At 48.9% G+C, this 18,406-nt stretch overlaps 1 protein-coding gene across 2 annotated transcripts in view; it reads left to right on the top strand.

Annotated features, from left to right (window-relative positions):
• The first annotated feature begins 2,765 nt into the window (after nucleotides 1-2,765).
• The window catches only part of COL15A1 (collagen type XV alpha 1 chain), a 101,326-nt gene continuing 85,685 nt past the window's right edge, over nucleotides 2,766-18,406 (top strand). For both annotated transcript variants that reach the window (XM_026506149.4, XM_026506150.4), the window contains exons 1-2: nucleotides 2,766-3,136; nucleotides 3,216-3,301. In XM_026506149.4, the coding sequence (XP_026361934.3) occupies nucleotides 3,126-3,136; nucleotides 3,216-3,301 (97 nt within the window). In that variant the 5' untranslated portion in view covers nucleotides 2,766-3,125. The remainder of the gene's footprint in view (nucleotides 3,137-3,215; nucleotides 3,302-18,406) is intronic.

The raw sequence follows: 18,406 nt of genomic DNA on the forward strand, positions 1-18,406 counted from the left end.
CTGCTGGTGCCTCAGCCTCTTGAAGGCTGGGTTTCGGATGTCGTCTCTCTTGCATCACACCCTTGCCAGAATCTCACCACCATCATTTATAGAAGCGAACATGCAAATGAGCATTATCTTGCATCAGACATGCTACTAAATGCTGCGGATCTCAGAAACATCTTCATCCTCCAGCAACTTATAGGAAAAGCTCTTTGTCATCTTCGTTTTACAGATTTTCCCACATTTCATATAGCTCATTAGTAACAGAGCCAGGATTCACCAGGCGGCATGATCCTAGAGCCCCAGTTCGTAATTCCTGCCTTCTCTGGGACCTCTTGTTTGTTAAGGGATCTGCTTCTCTAGTGATAGGGAATTCACCACCTTTAAGGATCTTCTGCAACACTGGAAGACCTTTCCCATTCTCTCCTCTTATGCATCTTCCTCCTTGGCTCTGGGACTTGTCAATCTGTCACTTACTGGATAGTTAACTTGGTAAATTGCATGGCCTTTCTGAGCCTCAATTTCTCCATCAATAAAATGGGGACAGGAGGGAGATGGCTGGATCAGATTTCTCAGGGTTCTATCCACTGTAAATGTTCCAGGATTCCAAATGCTCAGAGAATACCAGTGATTTCAAGGCCACATGCATACCCATCAATTGGCATGTCATTGAAGGTCTTGGCTCTGTAGCGTTACCCTGCCCGCCATTCCACTCTCCAACCCAGGAAGTCTTTAGCCATTTGCTGCTTGAGTGTGCATCTCTAGGATTAGGGCCTTTTCCCTCCTCTGAATCCCCTGCAAACTCTCCTTGGACCCAGAGGCTGGGTGAAGTTCACTTTCATCTCCAGGCCATGCTGCTCTCTTCCCATTCTGAAGCCTGTTCACATGAATCCCAGCGAAGTATAGATCCCGGATATGCAGCCTTTGACAGGGGACAGAGCATTGTGGAGTGCAAGTTTTCTTATTGACAGACTCACAGCCACTTACTTGCCCACGTCAGGACCATCATGTCCACTATACAGATGAAGAAATTAAAAAACCAGAAAACGACAGGATCCGCCCAGCTTTACTCTGCAGCCCAGGCCAGAACTGGACTGGAAACTGAGCTCCTGACCACTGGCTGGAGCCCTCATTGGCCGTGCAGGCATTAACCCTTTCATGCCAGGGTGCTGCGTGTCTCCAGTGGGTCTAACCGCCTTGTCCTTGGGCCCGTAGTGTGACTGAGTGGTGCAGAGCACAGGTGTCGGCACCTGTCCCGCATAGGCTGGGCATGTTTTAAACCTCGGCTTCCTCATGTATGAAATGAGGATCATTGCAGTCCTGCCTTTCCAGGGCTGTGGCGGGGATTAAGCAAGATAACACAGGTATAGGTATCCCCTGCTTTTCAAAGGTTCATGTTTTGCTGCTTTGCTTTTATGAAAGACCTATGGGAATACCTGTTCTCTGTAACTGAAAGAAATCCGAAGAGGATTTTCACTTTTGCAGAGAAAAGGGGCAAAGTGAAAATAGTGTTCAGTGTTTTGCAGGCAAACTGTTATAGATGCAAGCAGTGGGATCAGCCCCCGCAAACATCTCAGCATCAAGCTGCCCCCCACTTTGGACTGTGTCTGTGAGCATCTGTGCTTTATCTCAATTTATTTTGGGTATCGTTAGCAAGATGTGTCCTATGGTATTAGAAAAGCCTAAGAGGGGTTATTTTTTGGGGTCTGGGAACTCTCAAACATTTTTCCATATAAATTAATGGTAATTGCTTCTTTGCTTTACACCATTTTGGCTCCTCAAAGATTTTGTAGGAATGCTCTACTTTCCAACGTTGAGGGAAACCTGTAAAGCATTTATTTAGCACAGGGCCTGGGAGATAATCAGCACTCAGTAAATGTTAGCTACCATGTCCATCCCCATCCCATCTCTGGGCGCCTAACTCAAATTACTAGAAATGCAAACCAGGAACTGAGCACCGTGCCATAGCCCACTGTGGCCACTTGGTGCATCAGGAAGAGAGGCCCCTGGGACTTGCCAGGTTTCAGAACTGTGCAGGTCTCCGTGGACCTCTGTGGTGCCTCCTCGCACCCCCAAATCTTGCCCTATTGTGTCTGCTAGTAATCATAATAAAAAAAGCCATCATTTGAGGGTTTAGCCCGTGCCAGGCCCTGTGCTAAGCTCTGTACACGTGGGATATAGTCACACACCCGGGATAGCTTTGGGAGGCTGAGCCTGGTTCACCTCTCCTACATCATCCCAGTGCCTGGAGTGGTCTCGCCTGAGACTGTGCTCCTTCATTCACCCAAAGTTTATTGGCACTTCCTTCCACTTACTATTTTGTTAGCCAGATAACAAAATAAATATAAATTCTCACCCTCCTGAAACTTACATTCCCGGCAGGGGGTAGAAGGGGAAGGCAAGTTATAGAGAGGGAAACCTTGGAAATACTCGATACATTTAAATTTTTTGTTAGGATTATTTTTGCTGCATGTGTTTATATGTATCACTGTACCCCTCAAAATGGGGTCACTTCTGTGGGGTTCGTGTGTCAGGCGTGCAGGGCAGGCAGAGCAGTCAGGAACTCAGCCCTGCTGTGTGATCTTGGACATTCGCTCCATCTCTCTGAGCCTCAGTTTCTTAGTCATTTAAGGAAATCACAATGACTCCAGCCTCCCTAGGCCGTTGAGAGAATTCCATTGGCCCATGAAAGGAGAGCGCTTCGTCTGCGGGGCAGCCCCGACTGGGACAGACGTTAGGGCGGGAGGGAGACACGTTAGGGCGGGAGGGAGACGCGTCCGGTTTACCCAGAGGAGCGCGGGCGCGGGGCTTTTCTGGAAGGTTACATAAGACCCTCGGGGTGGTGGCCGCGGCCGGGAGCGCACGTCCGTCGAAGAGGGAAAGGGGTGTGGGGACGGCGGCGGCGGAGGGGACCCCCGGGGCGTGAGTGCCGCGCCGCGGGCAGAGGTGGGCGCGGCGCGGCGCGCGGGCAAGCGCAGGGCGCGGCGGAGTCGGGTTTCAGAGCGCGAGTGACTCAGGGGAGCCGCGAGGCTGCCCGCCGCCGCCGCTGCCCAGCGCCGCCTTTGTTCGCCGCAGGAAGGGCGAGCGGCGGCCAGAGCGCAGCCGGGCGCACAGTGCCTTCGGGGGCTCGGCAGGCCTGCGAGATGGCGCCAAGGTAGGACTCGCTTCCCCGCGCCCCGGCCCCTCGGCCCTCCCGCCCGCCTCACCTTCTCGCCCCCCGCCACTTCTTGCAGGAGGAACGCGCGCGGCTGGCGCCTGCTGTTGCTACTTTCGGTCTCCGCGCTTCTACCCGCTGTTACCCGGACCCGCTCCGCGACAGGTAAGCGACCTGGCCTGACGGTGGCACCGGCTGCGTCCGCGCCCCGGGGAAGTTGGTTTTGGCGGCGGGCGTGCCTGCGGTGCGCTCCTCATTCCTGGACTTAAAAGGGAGTCCTCGCGGCTCCGTGCGCACTGGCGATCCCGCCGCTTCCCCGGGCGGTGCAGGGGATGCGAGGGGCGACCGGGAGCCCCTGCCCCGCCGGGCGGGCGGCGCGCCGTTTGGGCACTGTGGAGCTAGGCGCGGCCCCTCGGATCCTGGGCACAGAGGGACTTTGGAAGCACAGTGACAACGCCAGCGGCTCTGCGGGGACAGTTAGCTCCAGCTCACCCGGCGCCCGCGCGCAGGTTGTGCGAGCTGGCTGGTTCATTTTAAGGGCAAGTCTGGTGCCCTCTCTGTACACAGGTGCGGGAGCGTGACCACCAGCGGGGACACCTGGCGCCTTTGCCGCGCAAGAAATAACGGGACTGAATTACCTCGATGCCTAACTTAGTCCTAAGTTACCTAGGGGAGTCCCATCCATCCTGGGCAGTGGCGCCATGGGTGATGAGAGAGCTAGGGGCGGGGAGCCAGGGGATCTGGTCTCTTCTGTTCCCTGAGCCTCAGCTTCCCCACCAGAATCCAGAGGCGGATGGATGACTGGTAGGGTCTGAGTTAAAACAGATTTTGGTTAAGGTGTGTGTTCAGGCTGCCTGTGCTTGAATTGTGGCTGAGTTACGTGACCCAGCTCAGGACAATGAATTTCACCTCTCTGTGCCTCAGTTTCCCCTAAACGGGAATAATTAGACCACCTTTCCTCCTTAGGATGCTGTGAAGATTAAAAGAGGTATTAGAAATAATATGCTTTTTGCACTGTGGCCCATACTAGGCACAAAGTGATAGAACTTTTGTGTTGACCCTTGGAACAACCGTGTGAGCAAGCAATGCAGGCAGTTGACAGAAGAGGATACTGAGGATGAGAGAGGCTTAGGAAGTGGCCTGTCCCAAAGGCGGGACTTGAGCCCAGATCCCTGGGCTCCCATCCTTCCTCCCTCAGCTCTTTCTCCTTGCCGGGTTGCAGAACTACGTTGACTCCACAGTAGCCTCCCACCCCTTTTGGATTGAGAAAATCAGTACTTAGCCTCAATAGAGTAAGTGTGTGAGAAAGGGCAACAACCTCTGTCCCTTTGAAGGAAACTGATGATTGAGGGTGGCCTGGGTTAACTCTTTGTGTGCCAGAGGAAGCCTCGGACAGCCTAGACCATTGTCTTCTTGGAAGCAAGACCCAAAGTCAGAGGCCACTTTTTCCTGCCAGAGCCTCCAGCCTGGCCTTTCTTGCAGATCAAAGGGCAGCTGGAGCACAGTTTTGGCTTCTCAGCACCGTGGCCCATGTCGAAACGTTGCAATTTTGCATGTGATAGAGGGTACTGCCAGCTCAGCGGCAGAGGGCAGCTTCGTGTTTCATGGTAGTTTGTGAATTTTGCTGTAACCCCACCTCCAAAAAGGAAGACGATTCTGGGGAAAGAGACTTCGGTGTTTCTTTCTTCTCCTGTGTTTGAAGGCCGGACCCCTTGATGTCCAGTCAGTTGTTAGAACAACACAGAGGAAGTCCTGTTCCCATCCATAACGTAAAAAGGGAGTGCCAGGAAACCCTCAGGAGCTGAAAAGGGCAACGAAAGGGCCATTTGCCACTGATGGGTATTCAGGGTCCCTCTGGGCCTCTGCAGAGACTCTTCCTAGATGTGTGAAATATGGTCCTGCAAACCAAATTTTGCATGCACTTTAACCAGGCTAAAACTTACAAACCACTTTATACTTTCGGGTGGACGTGTGAACAGGTCTGGGTTACCTTCATCCGTTCTCAGAATCACTCCAAGAGGCAGGGACTGGGACTGTTATTATCTCCGGGCTTTAATAAGGAAACCAAGGCCCAAAGTCTCAAGGCTTCCCAGCTCCTGAGGGTTTCCTGGCCTGCCCTGTTTAAAGAGACCCTGGTCAATGAGACCCTGTCTCCCACACCGATCCTTGTGCCCCTAACGCATCATGGCCGAGCCAGTAAAGTTCCAGTGCCATTGGAATATCTGCTATTTTAGCAGATAGGGAGGTGGTTTTGGGGGCAGGGGCAGTGGCTCCACAAGTAATTTGTTCCTGCTAATAAAATCCTTATACGTGCAAATTATTTACATTTCTTTAAACTGTTTTACCATGAAATATAACATCCATGCAGAAAAGTGCACACAGAAAGTACAGCCCAATGATTTATCAGGGAGCAAACAACCATATATCCCGGGTCAAGAAATAGGATAGCCCCAGATGCTCTCTTGTGCCCCTTGGATGTGATTATTCCCTCCCTGCCCTCAGAGGTCACCATCACCTTGACTTTTATGGTGATTGCTTCCTTACTTTTTAGAAATAACTTTAGTACCTAAGCATGTATTTCCAATTTCTACAGTTGCATTTGACTTGACTTTGAACTTTATACATGGTGTCTTTCACTGAATATCATTAAGTTCTGAGCTTCATTTATGCTGTTGTATGTGGCTGTAGTGAACTCATCTTTGTCGCTGTATAATTTCCCGCTGTATTAATATGCTGTGCATTATCTGTCCATTTTTCTCCAATGACATTTGGGGCGTTTCTATTTTGGCAGATACAGTGGGGTGTCTCTGAACATTGTCGTATGTGTGTCTTGGTGCACATCGGCATGTAGTCCTGTCGGTTCCCTATCTAGGGGTGGAGTGCTGGGTAACGGGCGGGGCGGGGGGTGGCAGCTCTTCCAGCTGAACAGACAGCCCCAGCCCGTCTTACTCCATGGTTGTATGAGGCACACGGTCGCCAGCCTGGTACAAGAGCTCCCACATCTTCAAATCCCCACCAGCACTTGGTCTTGTCCCTGGGCTGAATTTCCGCCGTTCTAATGAGTACATAGTAAAATCTGACTGTAGTCTTAATTTATGTTTTCCTGATTATTAAGTTGATTGCCTTTTCATGTATTTATTGGACCTCTGGTTACCCTGGTTGATTTTTCTTTTCTTGTCTTTTCTTTTTTTTTACTGCGGTGAAATTCACATAACAGGAAACTAGCCACTTTCATGTGTACAATTTGGTGGCAGCTCGTACATTCATACTGTTGTATAGCTATTTCCTCTGTCAAGTTCCAAAACATTTTCATCACTCCAAAGAGCAAAAAGCCTTATTTCCATTAAGTGGTCACCCACCATTACCCCCGTGCTCACCCCACCAGCCCCTGGCAACCATGGATCTGCTTTCTGTCTCTATGGATTTGCCTGTTCTGACTATTTCATATAAATGGCATCATATAACCTGTGCCTTTTGTGTCTGGCTTCTTTCATTTAGCGTAATATTTCTGGGGGTCATCCATGTTGGAGCAGGTGTCAGGACTTCATTGCTTTTTATGACTGAGTAATATTCCAATGCATGGATAGACCATCGATTGATGGGGACATTTGGGCTGTTTGCTCCTTTTAGCTATCATGAATAGTGCTGTTGTGAACGTTTGTGTACAAGAATTTGAGTACTTGCTTTAATTATTTTGGGTATATACCTAGAACTGCTGGGTCATGTGGTCATTCCATGCTGAGGTTTTGTAGAAATTCCCAAACCCTTTTCACAGGGGCCGTACCATTCCACAGTCCCACCAGCAGTGTGCAAGAACTCTGATTTTTCCACAACCTCGCCAACACTTCTTATTTTCCGAGTTTGTTTTTTTTTTTTAAAGATTTTATTTATTTATTTGACAGAGATAGAGACAGCCAGTGAGAGAGGGAACACAAGCAGGGGGAGTGGGAGAGGAAGAAGCAGGCTCATAGCAGAAGAGCCTGATGTGGGGCTCGATCCCAGATCGCCAGGATCACGCCCTGAGCCGAAGGCAGACGCTTAACCGCTGTGCCACCCAGGCGCCCCTAATTTTCCGAGTTTTAATTACAGTTATCTTAGTGGGTGTGAAGTGGTCGCTCCTTGTTGTTTTGATTTGCATTTTCCTAATGACTAATGACGTCGAGCATTTTTTCATGGGCTTATTGGCCATCTGCAGATCTTCTTGGAGGCCAATCTGAATGCTAATTGGAGCCAGTTTGGGATTTTCCTCCAGCCATCTCACTCTCGCTCATGGCCGTCTGATGTGCTTTCCTGAAGGAGAGAGGAGTGGGGAGGGGTCACACCTGAGATTTCCTGTCTCTGGCCCTTTGCCTTCCCCGTGCCGTGGCCTGTAGCGAGCTACCGTTGCTCATGTACCATCGGGAGTTGTGATGAAGATAAATGATTGTAGTGTTTTAATGACGGGCTGAACTTCTCGGTTCTGTAGCAAGTGGGGAGTGCCCAACCAGCATCCCGTGCTGCCCGCGTGTTTTACGGCAGAGCGTGGGCTGAGAACTGGCACGCGGAGCCCCTCACAGCTTCCCATGTCGTGTTGGGGTTTTATAGCCTCTTTGACTTTGCACAAGATGTGAACTCCTCTCCCTGTCTAGAGCACACTGCCTTGCCCTCTGTTTCTCTTTAAGGCCTAATGCTCCCTACCAGCTTACAGGGCACCCTGGGAGAGACCTCTCTAGGTGAGCGCTCTCATCGCTGAACTCCCCATGACCTGCGTCTGTCTCTCCCGGCGCCAGCCACTGTCCCCCCTCTAGGAATCAGTATGTTTGTTTATTTCTCTTTTCCGTGGGAGCATTTTGAGGGTATGGGTCATGCCTCGTTTGTCCAGAGTTGGCCACTTGGACTTTTGTCATTATTTTGTCATTATTATGAACAGTGCTGCTGGGACCATCTTCGGACAAATGGCCTTTGTTTTCTTTTGATTGTTGTTGTTGTTTTTTTTTTTTTACTAGATTTCCCTAAACAGACTTGCCCATCAAAGAACAGAAGTAGTTGCATAATTCTTATGTATTTAGATGGATCTGTCTTAGATAGAGATTTAACCATTCTCCTTCCTACTTTGATTGCTCTCACTGGGTTCTTACTGTACCTAAGAGGGGGTCATGCCCCTTGCTGCAGAGGGCCCTTTGTGGCCTCCCAGTCTCTCCGGTCACACAGAGCCCCTACTGGCTTGGGCTCACACCAAACCACTGGTAGCTTGTGGAATAAGATATGTGATGACTCACCTCTGTGTCTCTGCCTAGGCCGGTAGCTCTTTGAGGATACCTTTCTTCTTGTCTGCCTGGCAGCCCACCATTCATCCTTTACCCATCTTCTCTGAGAGGCCCTCCTCCACCAGGCAGGTTGGATGTCTTTCCTCTGGGCTGATACTGTCTATCAACCCATCCATCAGTCACAGGGCTTCTCAGACGGACGGTGACCACTGATGATTCGTCTGCCTTCCCTACTACGCAGGAATCTCCAAGAGGCAGGGACTGGGCCTTTCCAACTCTGAATCCTAGAACCTAGCTCAGGGCCTGGCCGAGTGAGCACTCAGCAAACTCTGTCAGTGACTCAAAGAGGGAATGAATGGGTAGGTCCAGCTTGTTGCCTGGAGAGTGTGTGCCAATTTACCATGTCAATTGTAATTGTAATTCATCTCCATTCTTCTGCAGCTCTGCCAACTGTGGGGTGATCATGGCTGAGTAATAAGGGTACATTATGGGGCTTTTAGGTTTTTTTCCTTTAGTAACTTTAATAACTAGTTAAGAATTTATGCTAATGTTATTTTGCTCTTTATCTTTTTTCATTATATGTAATTGCATAAACAATTTGTTGTCTAGTTTATGCCTACTCATCTTATTCCTGATGTCCTCCATTTGTCAAAAGTTGTACATTTGTCTTTTCTCTATTCACTAAATATTGAGTTTATTTTCAAGGTTTCTTTGAATGTCTACAGCTTGACCTACTTAAAATGGACCATAAATTAAGTTAATTACGTAGATTACATAGTATGTAATTTAAAGTCAGTTTTTTTTCAAAGCGGTACCCAGGATTCCCCAAAATACTAATTAAGATGTGAATGATTTACCCATTGTTGTATTGCTTCTGGGGTATCGTATAATTTTTTTTCTTTAATGATGAAAATTTTTTTCTCAAATCTCTACTATTGGTCCCTTCTTGTGCTTATGTGCCTATCTCTACTATTTTAAAATCTCACATGGTCTTGATTATCACTGCATTGTAATATGTTTTAAAATCTGGTAAGGGAAGTCACCCCTGTCTCGTTCATTAGGCCATATATTTTTTGGTACAGATTGATTTATCACAGAGTTTTCACATGATATGATTGGGTAGTGGGAGTGTTGGAGTGGTGATGGGCGAGTGAGGGTTATCAAAAGGGAGGAAATCTTATAATAAGATTCAGTTGAAGACACTAATGTGCAATAAGGAGAATGGATGAGCAAATAAGGTTTCGAAGTCAGAGCAGCAGGTCATGGGGCCTGAGCTACTACTGTCGACAGAGAGCACAGGGGAGTAGAGATGCTTCAGAAGTGCTGGGAGGAGCAGGTTTGCTGACTGACCCCCTTCCTCTGCTTCACCCCAATTCAAGAGAGAAAAAGTCTAGGGTTAGAGCGGAACTTGGACGAACGTCCGGACCTATTATTGGGCAAGCTTTAATGAGGGAGGTATGAGACTGGAGTCACCTAATGAGTGCATCCCACCCCTTATCCCCATTAGAACTCAACTGAACCCAACCTAATCTAATACAACCCAACCCAACCCAAGCCAACCCAAGCCAACCCAATTTTATCCAATCCAATTCATTTTGCACTTGTTACGTAGCATGGATGACTTGAAGGATTGGACAGGGAAGAAAACTCTTCTGAGGGTCCTGGTATCTCCCTCAAATGAGCAGGATCCCCGACTTCAGGTATTAGGAGAGTCCCATCCTGGGTTTGAGGGACTTGGCTAGAGTCTGATTTGCAGGGAGCAGCCTTGCCTTCAACATCTCCGGGAGTCACCCTTCCATCACCGAGGGACTTAAATGGGGCCCAGCTTGAAAGCCCCCTCTACCACTAGGAGGGCTTTTTCTTTTCTTTTCTTTTCTTTTCTTTTCTTTTCTTTTCTTTTCTTTTCTTTTCTTTTCTTTTCTTTCCTTTCCTTTCCTTTCCTTTCCTTTCCTTTTCTTTTCTTTTCCTTTCTTTTCCTTTCTTTTCTTTTCCTTTCTTTTTTCTTTTCTTTTCCTTTCTTTTCTTTTCTTTTTAAGATTTTATTTATTTATTTGACAGAGAGAGACACAGCCAGCAAGAGAGGGAACACAAGCAGGGGGAGTGGGAGAGGAAGAAGCAGGCTCCCAGCAGAAAAGGGAGCCCGACGCAGGGCTCGATCCCAGAACCTTGGGATCACGCCCTGGGCCAAAAAAGACACTTAATGACTGAGCCACCCAGGCGCCCCTAGGAGGGCTTTTTCAACTAGTCTTTCCACAACGTGAACATCTGTTGAAGTCTTTGAAAAACTGTCTGCCCTGTTCTGTGTTCTGACTACTATATAGATGTATAAATTTATAACATTTCTGTCTTCTTCCCATACTTCTTGATTGCCTGCTCTCGTGGAGGCCCTCTGGGATGGGTGGTGGGTGACTAAGAAGATGCATTGGACCGAGTGCCCATCCTAGATGCCTTGTAGTTCAGTAGTGGAGACCAGTGTGCAACAGCCGGCTTAACAGCTGGGGAGCTTATCCTGTGTGTCCTAACGCAGGTGCAAGCAAGCCTCTGCACTAGCAAAGTAAGGATGTCTATTTCCACCAGAAGATGGGGCGGGCAGGTGGAGGGAAGCAGGCTTTGAAAAAGGAGCTTTATTTTTTCAATTACGTTAAAAATTTGATGGTAAAAGTAACAGTCATTGTAAAAATCTAGGGTGGGGGAAGGAGTTTACAAATGACACATATTATATCATGACTCAGAAATAAATGCTGCTAACATTTGGTGGACAATTTTTCAAAGTTATTTGCCTAAATATGCACATACGTTATAAAAAGAATAGATCATTCTATACATTGTGTTTTGTGGCTTGGCATTTTTTTCTCTTAATAAACATCTAAACACTTCCTCTGGAGCATTAACTATTGTTGCCTAACATCTTTTGTAATTGAAATAGTATTTAATTGTATGTACGTGCCGTAATTAAACTAGTCCCCTTTTATGCTCTTAGACGGTTTCTGGTTGTTTGCTACTATAAACACTATCGTGATGAACCCATTCTTGTAGCTCTGTATTTGGCCTTTTCTGCAATTATTCCCTAGCACAAATTCCTGAAGCAAATTGTTGGCTCTAGTGCATGCCCATTTTTAAAGCTTCTGTTGCATTCTCTGGAAAGGCAATAGTGATTTCTACTCCCTGCAACAGTGTACTAGACTAGCTCACTCTGCCTTTCTCTGCTGCTCCTATTTCTCCAAAGGGAGATGGGGTATCTGGGTGGCTCAGTTGATTAAGCGTCTGCCTTTGGCTCAGGTCATGATCTCGGGTCCTAGGATTGTGCCCCTTGTCGGGGTTCCTGCTCAGCAGGGAGCCTGCTTCTTCTTCTCCCTCTGCCCTCCCCCACCCCTACTCATGCGCTCTCTCTTACTCTCTCTCTCTGTGTCTCAAATAAATAAATAAAATCTTTAAAACAAAATAAAACAAAGGGGGAAAGTGACAGCAGGTGTAGGGACAGTGCTGCCTGACTGCCCTATAATGTCCTTAGTTGAATGTCCTTAGTCGTGAATCCTTCCTCCCTTTTCCCTTCCCACTTTGTTCATTCATGTTACACATGTCCTGTAGGGCTGGAAGAGAAGAGGATCTTTCAGGAAATTGGAGTTCCAGAGGTCATGTGATAAGGTCCTTGGTGGTTCTCAACCTTGGCTGCTTGGAGAATCACTTGGAAATTCAGAATGAACCTGATGCCCAGCCTTCCCCACTTCCAAGATGCTGAACTCATCAGGGGTGACGTCTAGGCACAGTTTTAAAAGCTCCCGGGTGATTTTAAGGTACACCCAGGGTTGAGAACAACAGGGTTGAGAACAACTGGTGTGGCCTAAAGGCCTCCTTTCTGACGCGGCGATCCTGAGCCCCAGAGAGGGAAGTACTGCCCATGGTTGCAACACAGAGGAGGGGCAGGCTGGCACTGGATCCCAGACGGAGCTTCAGGAGCTATAGTTCAGCCAGATGAGCTCCGGGAGCTTGGGTCTTGGGTTCAGATCTCAGCTCTGCCACTTCCCACCAAGTGACCTCTCTTTGCCTTATCCTCCTTATCTGTAGATTGGCCAATAGTTCCTACTATGAAGAGTAAGGAGGTGAGCATTGGGCCTGTGATTGGTGACCTGTTCAGTACCTCCTTCCTTCCCTGCTCTCACATCACTGCGGGTTCCCTGAGGGCAGGAACCCTATTTTATTTATCCATGTTTCCTCCGCATCTGACATGGCACCAAACGGACACAATGAGCATTTGAATACATTGATGAATGAATCATTCAGAGCCTGAGACTGTGGAGATCTGAGTGAAAACCCAGCATTATGAACCCTTGACCGCAGCAAAGTCTGTGTGTGCCTCCAGCCCTGCTGGGAGACCACCCACAGCCATCTGCTACGATGGATGGTATGGGGACCAGAGCGGGGGTAGAGCAGGGCCTTGGATGTAATAGATAGATCGGGGATGAATACATGTCACCAAAGGAAAATGAAGCTGTGCTTTTTGGGTGCTGGAAAGTTATAACCATTCTAGAATAGAAGTCCAGAGAGCCCAAACGCTGGTGGACAAACTGAACCTAAATTCCTGTGATTTCTGCAGCATCACACACACAACTCCACCTGCAGTTGGGTCAGCCAGCTGCTTCTCCCCTCCCAGACGTACAGCTCAGCAACTGGCTTCTTCCATCTTTATTTTCAGCACACAGGTCTGTCTCGCTCCACCATTCAGTGCCTCCCCGCCTGCGGCCAGCAGTAGTCTTCTTGCTTCTTGCTGCTCAGATGTGGTCCGCAGGCCAGCAACATCAGCAATATCTCCAGTCCCAACCACAGACCCAGTAAATCAGAATGTGCATTTTCTGGAACACTGACTCTGATCATGTCACCCTGCTTAAAACCTTTTGTCATCTTCCTGTGCTAACCACCTGTGGTAGGTCGTCATGGCCCTCCAAAGGTGTCCGCATCGCCCTCTCCAGAGCCTGTGAATATGTTTGGTCACATGGTGTAGGAGAACTAAGGTTGTAGATGGAATTCAGGTGGTTAATCAGCTGACCTTAAAAGAAGGTGAGGACCCTGGATGACGCAGGTGGGCTCAGCATAATCACAAGGGTCCTTAAGAGTAGACGTGAGGGCAGGAGAGGAGGTCAGAGAGATGCAACATGGGAAGAACTTGACTGGCCTTCTTTGCTGGCGTTGAAGAAGCAGGAAGGGACCATGAGCCAAAGCACACACACAGGTGGCCTCTAGAAGCTGGAAAAGGCACGAAATGGATTTTCTGTTAAAGCTTCCGGAAAGGAGCACAGTCTGTTGATACCTTACTTTTTATCCAAGGAAGACCTGTATTAGACTTCTAACCTACAGAACTCTAAGATTATAAGTTGTTTTTTTAATATATATAAGTCACTAAATTTGTGGTGACTTGTTACAGCAGCCGTTAGACAACAATGACAACACTTCTTAGCATGGCACTTGAGACCCTTGACATCCCACCAGTGTGCTGTTCTTGTCTTGTCTCCCAGAATATGCCTGCTCACAGCCTGATCTCAAACCACACGGCCTCCAAAGTGGTTGAAATCTGGGGGAGGGCCACCTCAAGAGTCTAAACTGGGGACATTCTCTCCTTTACCCCCAGCACCTAGCATCATGCCTGGCCCCTGGCAGGTACTCAGGCAATGCTTGTGAAATGAATAACCTGGTGGAAACCTGGTACGTTCAGGTGACCATCAGCTATGGAGGGGTTCCCCTATCTTCAGGAGGCAAAGATGGCAATGATGGGGAGAAGCATGGTAGACACTTGCCCAGAGGCTCAGTTTTGATGTTCCCCTATTTTTCTTTTGGACAGGTCTCTGCCTCTTTTGGGGCCTCGTTTTCCCATCTGAGAAGTGAAGGGGTTGGACCAGGTGAACCCTAAAAGCACTGTTAGCATGAACATTCTAGCATGCCTGAGTTCAGCTTGGCCAGACGCTGTGGCACTCAGGGGAAGTGATTGAACCCCGCAGCTCTCATCCCTGTTCCTCTGGTTGCTAGGCAAATGCCTCATTGCATCCCCGTCCACAAGGCAGGATACAAAACTGTGCCCGACAACTGTGCATTTGGCATAAAACAGAGACCGCAGCTGCCCTCTCCCCCTGTCTAGTTAAAATGCCAAATTACTCACTCTCCCACAGAAAGAAAAAAGGGGGGGGGGAGAAACTATTTCTCACTGCAGAGTTTTTCCATGTGACACATTTTCTAATTTTACTTCAGGTTTAACTGTCTAGAGTAGATGGCTCCGTTTCAGGGTCTCCCCCCTCTTCTTTTAGAATGTAAACTTCCAGTTTAAGAAATGGAATGTTTTTGCTTGTTTAATATTTGCAAGTGTGGGCTGACACCAAATTACAGCTGAATGTCTTCGTTTTCTCTGCCGGGGGAAATTCTCTAAAATGCACGGCACTGGCCTAGTGGTCGGATTCCTCGATGCAGGGCCTGGCTGTGGAAGCTTGACCAAGTCATTGCCACTCGGGGACTCAGATGCTTACGGAGCAAGGGCAGGAAAAGGCTGTCCTTTGGAGGCAGCTCCCTGTGGAGACTGTGTGGCCGGACTGGAAGGAGTGGTTGGTCGGCCCCATTTCTAAGAGTCATTCTGTTTGAGACTCCTTTGGAATCGTATGCACCTGACTTTACATTGGCCGCCAGCTCTGCACTGTGGCCCCAGTGTGTGGAGGGGCTGAGAAATCGTTAGTACCTGGAAAGAGTACTGCCGCTTTGTTGGAAAGAAAACGGTCTTACCCTGCAATGTCTGTTGCATCCAACGTCCTTCTTCCATCCCTCTGGCCACCCCCCACCCCCGGATCAGGCCTGTGTCGGGTCCTCTAATGGATTGTTGTAGCAGCTTCCTTGCTGGTGGGACTTCCATGTCTCCGTTCCCAAGCACGCCCTGCAGGCAGAGTGGCTCGTTGAAACACAGGTCCCATCACGTCACGCCCCCTCTTAAAACCCTTCCGTGCTTTCCATTACACCTTAGATTCCACTCTCTTTGGGCTGGAGCTCAAGGCTGCTTGTCCCCTTCCATCCCTCCTCATGCCCTGGCTTCAGCCACGCTGAACTATTTGCTGGGCCCTGAACTTCACAGTATGTTCCCTGCACTCAGCCTTCGCTCATGCCTGCCCGCAGGCTGGAATACTCTGCCTGCCCTATGGAAACCCTCGTTCGCCTTTTCTCCTCTAGAGTCTTACTATTCGAACTGGTGCTTGTACCAGCACATGGGCATCAGCTGGGAGCTTGTGAGAAGTGCAGGGTCCCGGGTCAGCATCGCCCAGGCCCCTCGGGGATGTGGGTGCGCACATGGCCTTTGTAGCATGGTGGTTAAGTGTCGGGGCTGTGGAGCCGCACAGAGCTGGTTCAGTTCCGGGCTTTGCAGTTCCGGGCTGGTGATTCTGGATGGTTTACTAATCCTCTTCTAGCCTCAGTTTCCTCGTTTGTAGTGTGGGAGATAATAATCGTGCCCATCTCAGAGTTCTTGTGATGAGGCCATGAGCACCTGTCCCCACAGCTATTAGCACAGTGCTTACCCACTTCAGTCCATCTGGGCTCAGAATTCCTGGGCGGGTCCACCTTGCCAAGGATGAGGAGGGCTGGGATGAGGTCATTCATCTTTGGAATCACTGACCTTAGAGTGGAGGGAACGTAAAAAGCCATACTCTGTTGTGGAAAAAGTGAAATATAGCTGAATGGGGACTTTGCAAGGGTGGATGAGGGGTGGGATAGAATGAATGCTAACGTTTCTGGCCTCAGTAGACTTTGCCATCCTGCCTGTCACACCTGGTAGGGTTTTCGTTCTTTTTTTTTTTTTTTTAAGAGAGAGAAAGAGGGGGGAGGGGTAGAGGGAGAGAGAGAATCCCAAGCAAGTTCCACTCCCAGCACAGAGCCCAGCTTGGGGCTCGATCCCACAACATTGAGATCATGACCTGAGCCAAAATCAAGAGTCGGGCGCTTAACCAACAGAGCCACCCAGGCACCCCAGGTTTTTTATTCATTCATTTGTTCACTCACTGTTACTGAATAAATATTCACTGACTGCCTACTTGGTACAAGGCAATGTGGTGTGTGCTCGGCATCAAATGATGAACAAGAGAGGCATGGTTCCTACCCCTCAGGGAACCTACAGTCTGTGGGGGACATAGACACTAAATAAATAATTGTACGAAAAACCCCAAATATTTGTATGTGGCTAACAAATGTTATGAAGAAGTGCAGGGAGCTCTGAAAGCACAGCCCTGGCCATTCTGATCAGCACTGGGTTGTCGGGAAAGTCTCCATGAGGAGTGACATTTAAGGTGAGATGAGAGGGGTGAATTGATTTAGCCAGGAAAGGGGGTGGGGGTGGTAGGTTGGAAGAGGGATAGAATGTTCCAGATCAAGGGAGCAGAATGAAGAGAGGGTGGAAACGGCAGCCTGCGTGCAGCCTGAGCATGGTGTGGGAGGGAAGGATGCAGGTCTCAGGTCGAATGCAGAACTTCCATCCAGGAGCTGTTTTCCCAAGCCCAGCCCTGGGTGAGCATCTTGGCTTCCTTCTGTCCAGTGGGTCCCTTGCAGTGCTCACAGTCCAGGACCCACGGGCTGGGGGCCTCCGGGTCCTGCCTCCTGCCCTGCTCATGCCTCTACTTGAAGAGAGTGAATTGCTTCAGGGAGAGGGTACAGCGTCTCCACCTCTGTGTTGCACAGAAGTGCATTTAAGAGTCTTGCAGCAACATGATAGGGGAGCAGGGCTGAGTGAGAGCCACCTAGAGCCTCAGCCACCCAGAGCCTGTCCCAGCTGCCTCACCAAGAGCCCATGAATGTCACATGGGGAAAGGATTCTAAGAATTGCCCTCTGCAGTTAGACTCCAGTTAGTCTTGGGTTTGAAAAGCTTCTTCCTGTCTATCAAATGAAGGGGTTGGACCAGCTCTCAGGCCCATCCAGATCTGATACTCTCCTTTTGATTTTTGTCTCTCTCTGGATCTCGGTATTCGGAATGTGCATCCATCAACACAATGCAGGATTCTCTCGCCACGGAACAGAAACCAGATCTTGTGGCTAATAACTCTGGTGGGAAGCTTTTAGATGTGTTTACATAGGAGAGCAACTTCTTTAGAAATGGTGGGATACAGATGGTGCATTACCTCCTCCTGTCTGGGCCATTCCTTTAGAGACCTTCTCACCTTGGCTGGGCTCCTGGCTTGTGGCTGTGTGACCGTGGCACGCAAAGTCACGTTGTTTATTTCCTGCATCCATTTTACTCAGATATTGGCAACTTGGGGTGGGGTGGGGAGTCCAGTAATAACTGGGAAATAATTTAGAGCATTTTATACTAAAAGGAACAGCACACATGTTATGGGGTAGAATGCAAAAGTTGAGTGCTTTTAGAGTTAAAGCAGGAGGCTTTAATTCTCTAAGCTCTGGGGGGCTCTTTGTCTAGAGCCTGGTCCTCAGGCATAGGGTCCCCTCTCCCTGATGGTAGGATGCTAAGTGGAGATGATGTATATAGATTTGAGGTCCCCAACTTGTGGGGGAGGTTCAGAATCGTGGCAGTGGGTGCCAGAACCCACTCTTGTATAAACATTTTCTCCGTCTGCAGATATCTAATGCGCTTGTGTGTGGAAGGGGTTATTAACGTTTTTTGTTGTTGTTGACAAGATGAAGATCATTGCTATCCGCAGCTCTTATACTAGAAGTGTCAATTCCATGGGGGATGGAACTTGTCTGTCTGTCACTGCTCTATCCCCAGCACCTTGAATAGTGCCTGCCAGGCAGCAGGAGCCCAGTGAATGCTGGTTGAATGAATAGATGTGTGTGTGTGTGCGCGCGTGTGCGTGTATTCATGGCTACAAGAAGCTTTCCCCTCTCAATCTGCATTTACCTTTCCAGGAATGAGTGTGTGGGGGCAGCATTAGCATGGGAAGGTTGAGTGGAATGTGAGAAATGCTGCTCATGCGTATGCAGGCGGGAGACTGGCTAGTCCCACTCAAGTTCAGCGTTTCTAAGAACCGCCCTTTGGAGGCAGCCTCCTACCCA

The sequence above is a fragment of the Ursus arctos genome, unplaced genomic scaffold (genome assembly GCF_023065955.2).
Source record: "Ursus arctos isolate Adak ecotype North America unplaced genomic scaffold, UrsArc2.0 scaffold_18, whole genome shotgun sequence".
In the NCBI taxonomy this organism is placed as follows: domain Eukaryota; kingdom Metazoa; phylum Chordata; class Mammalia; order Carnivora; family Ursidae; genus Ursus; species Ursus arctos.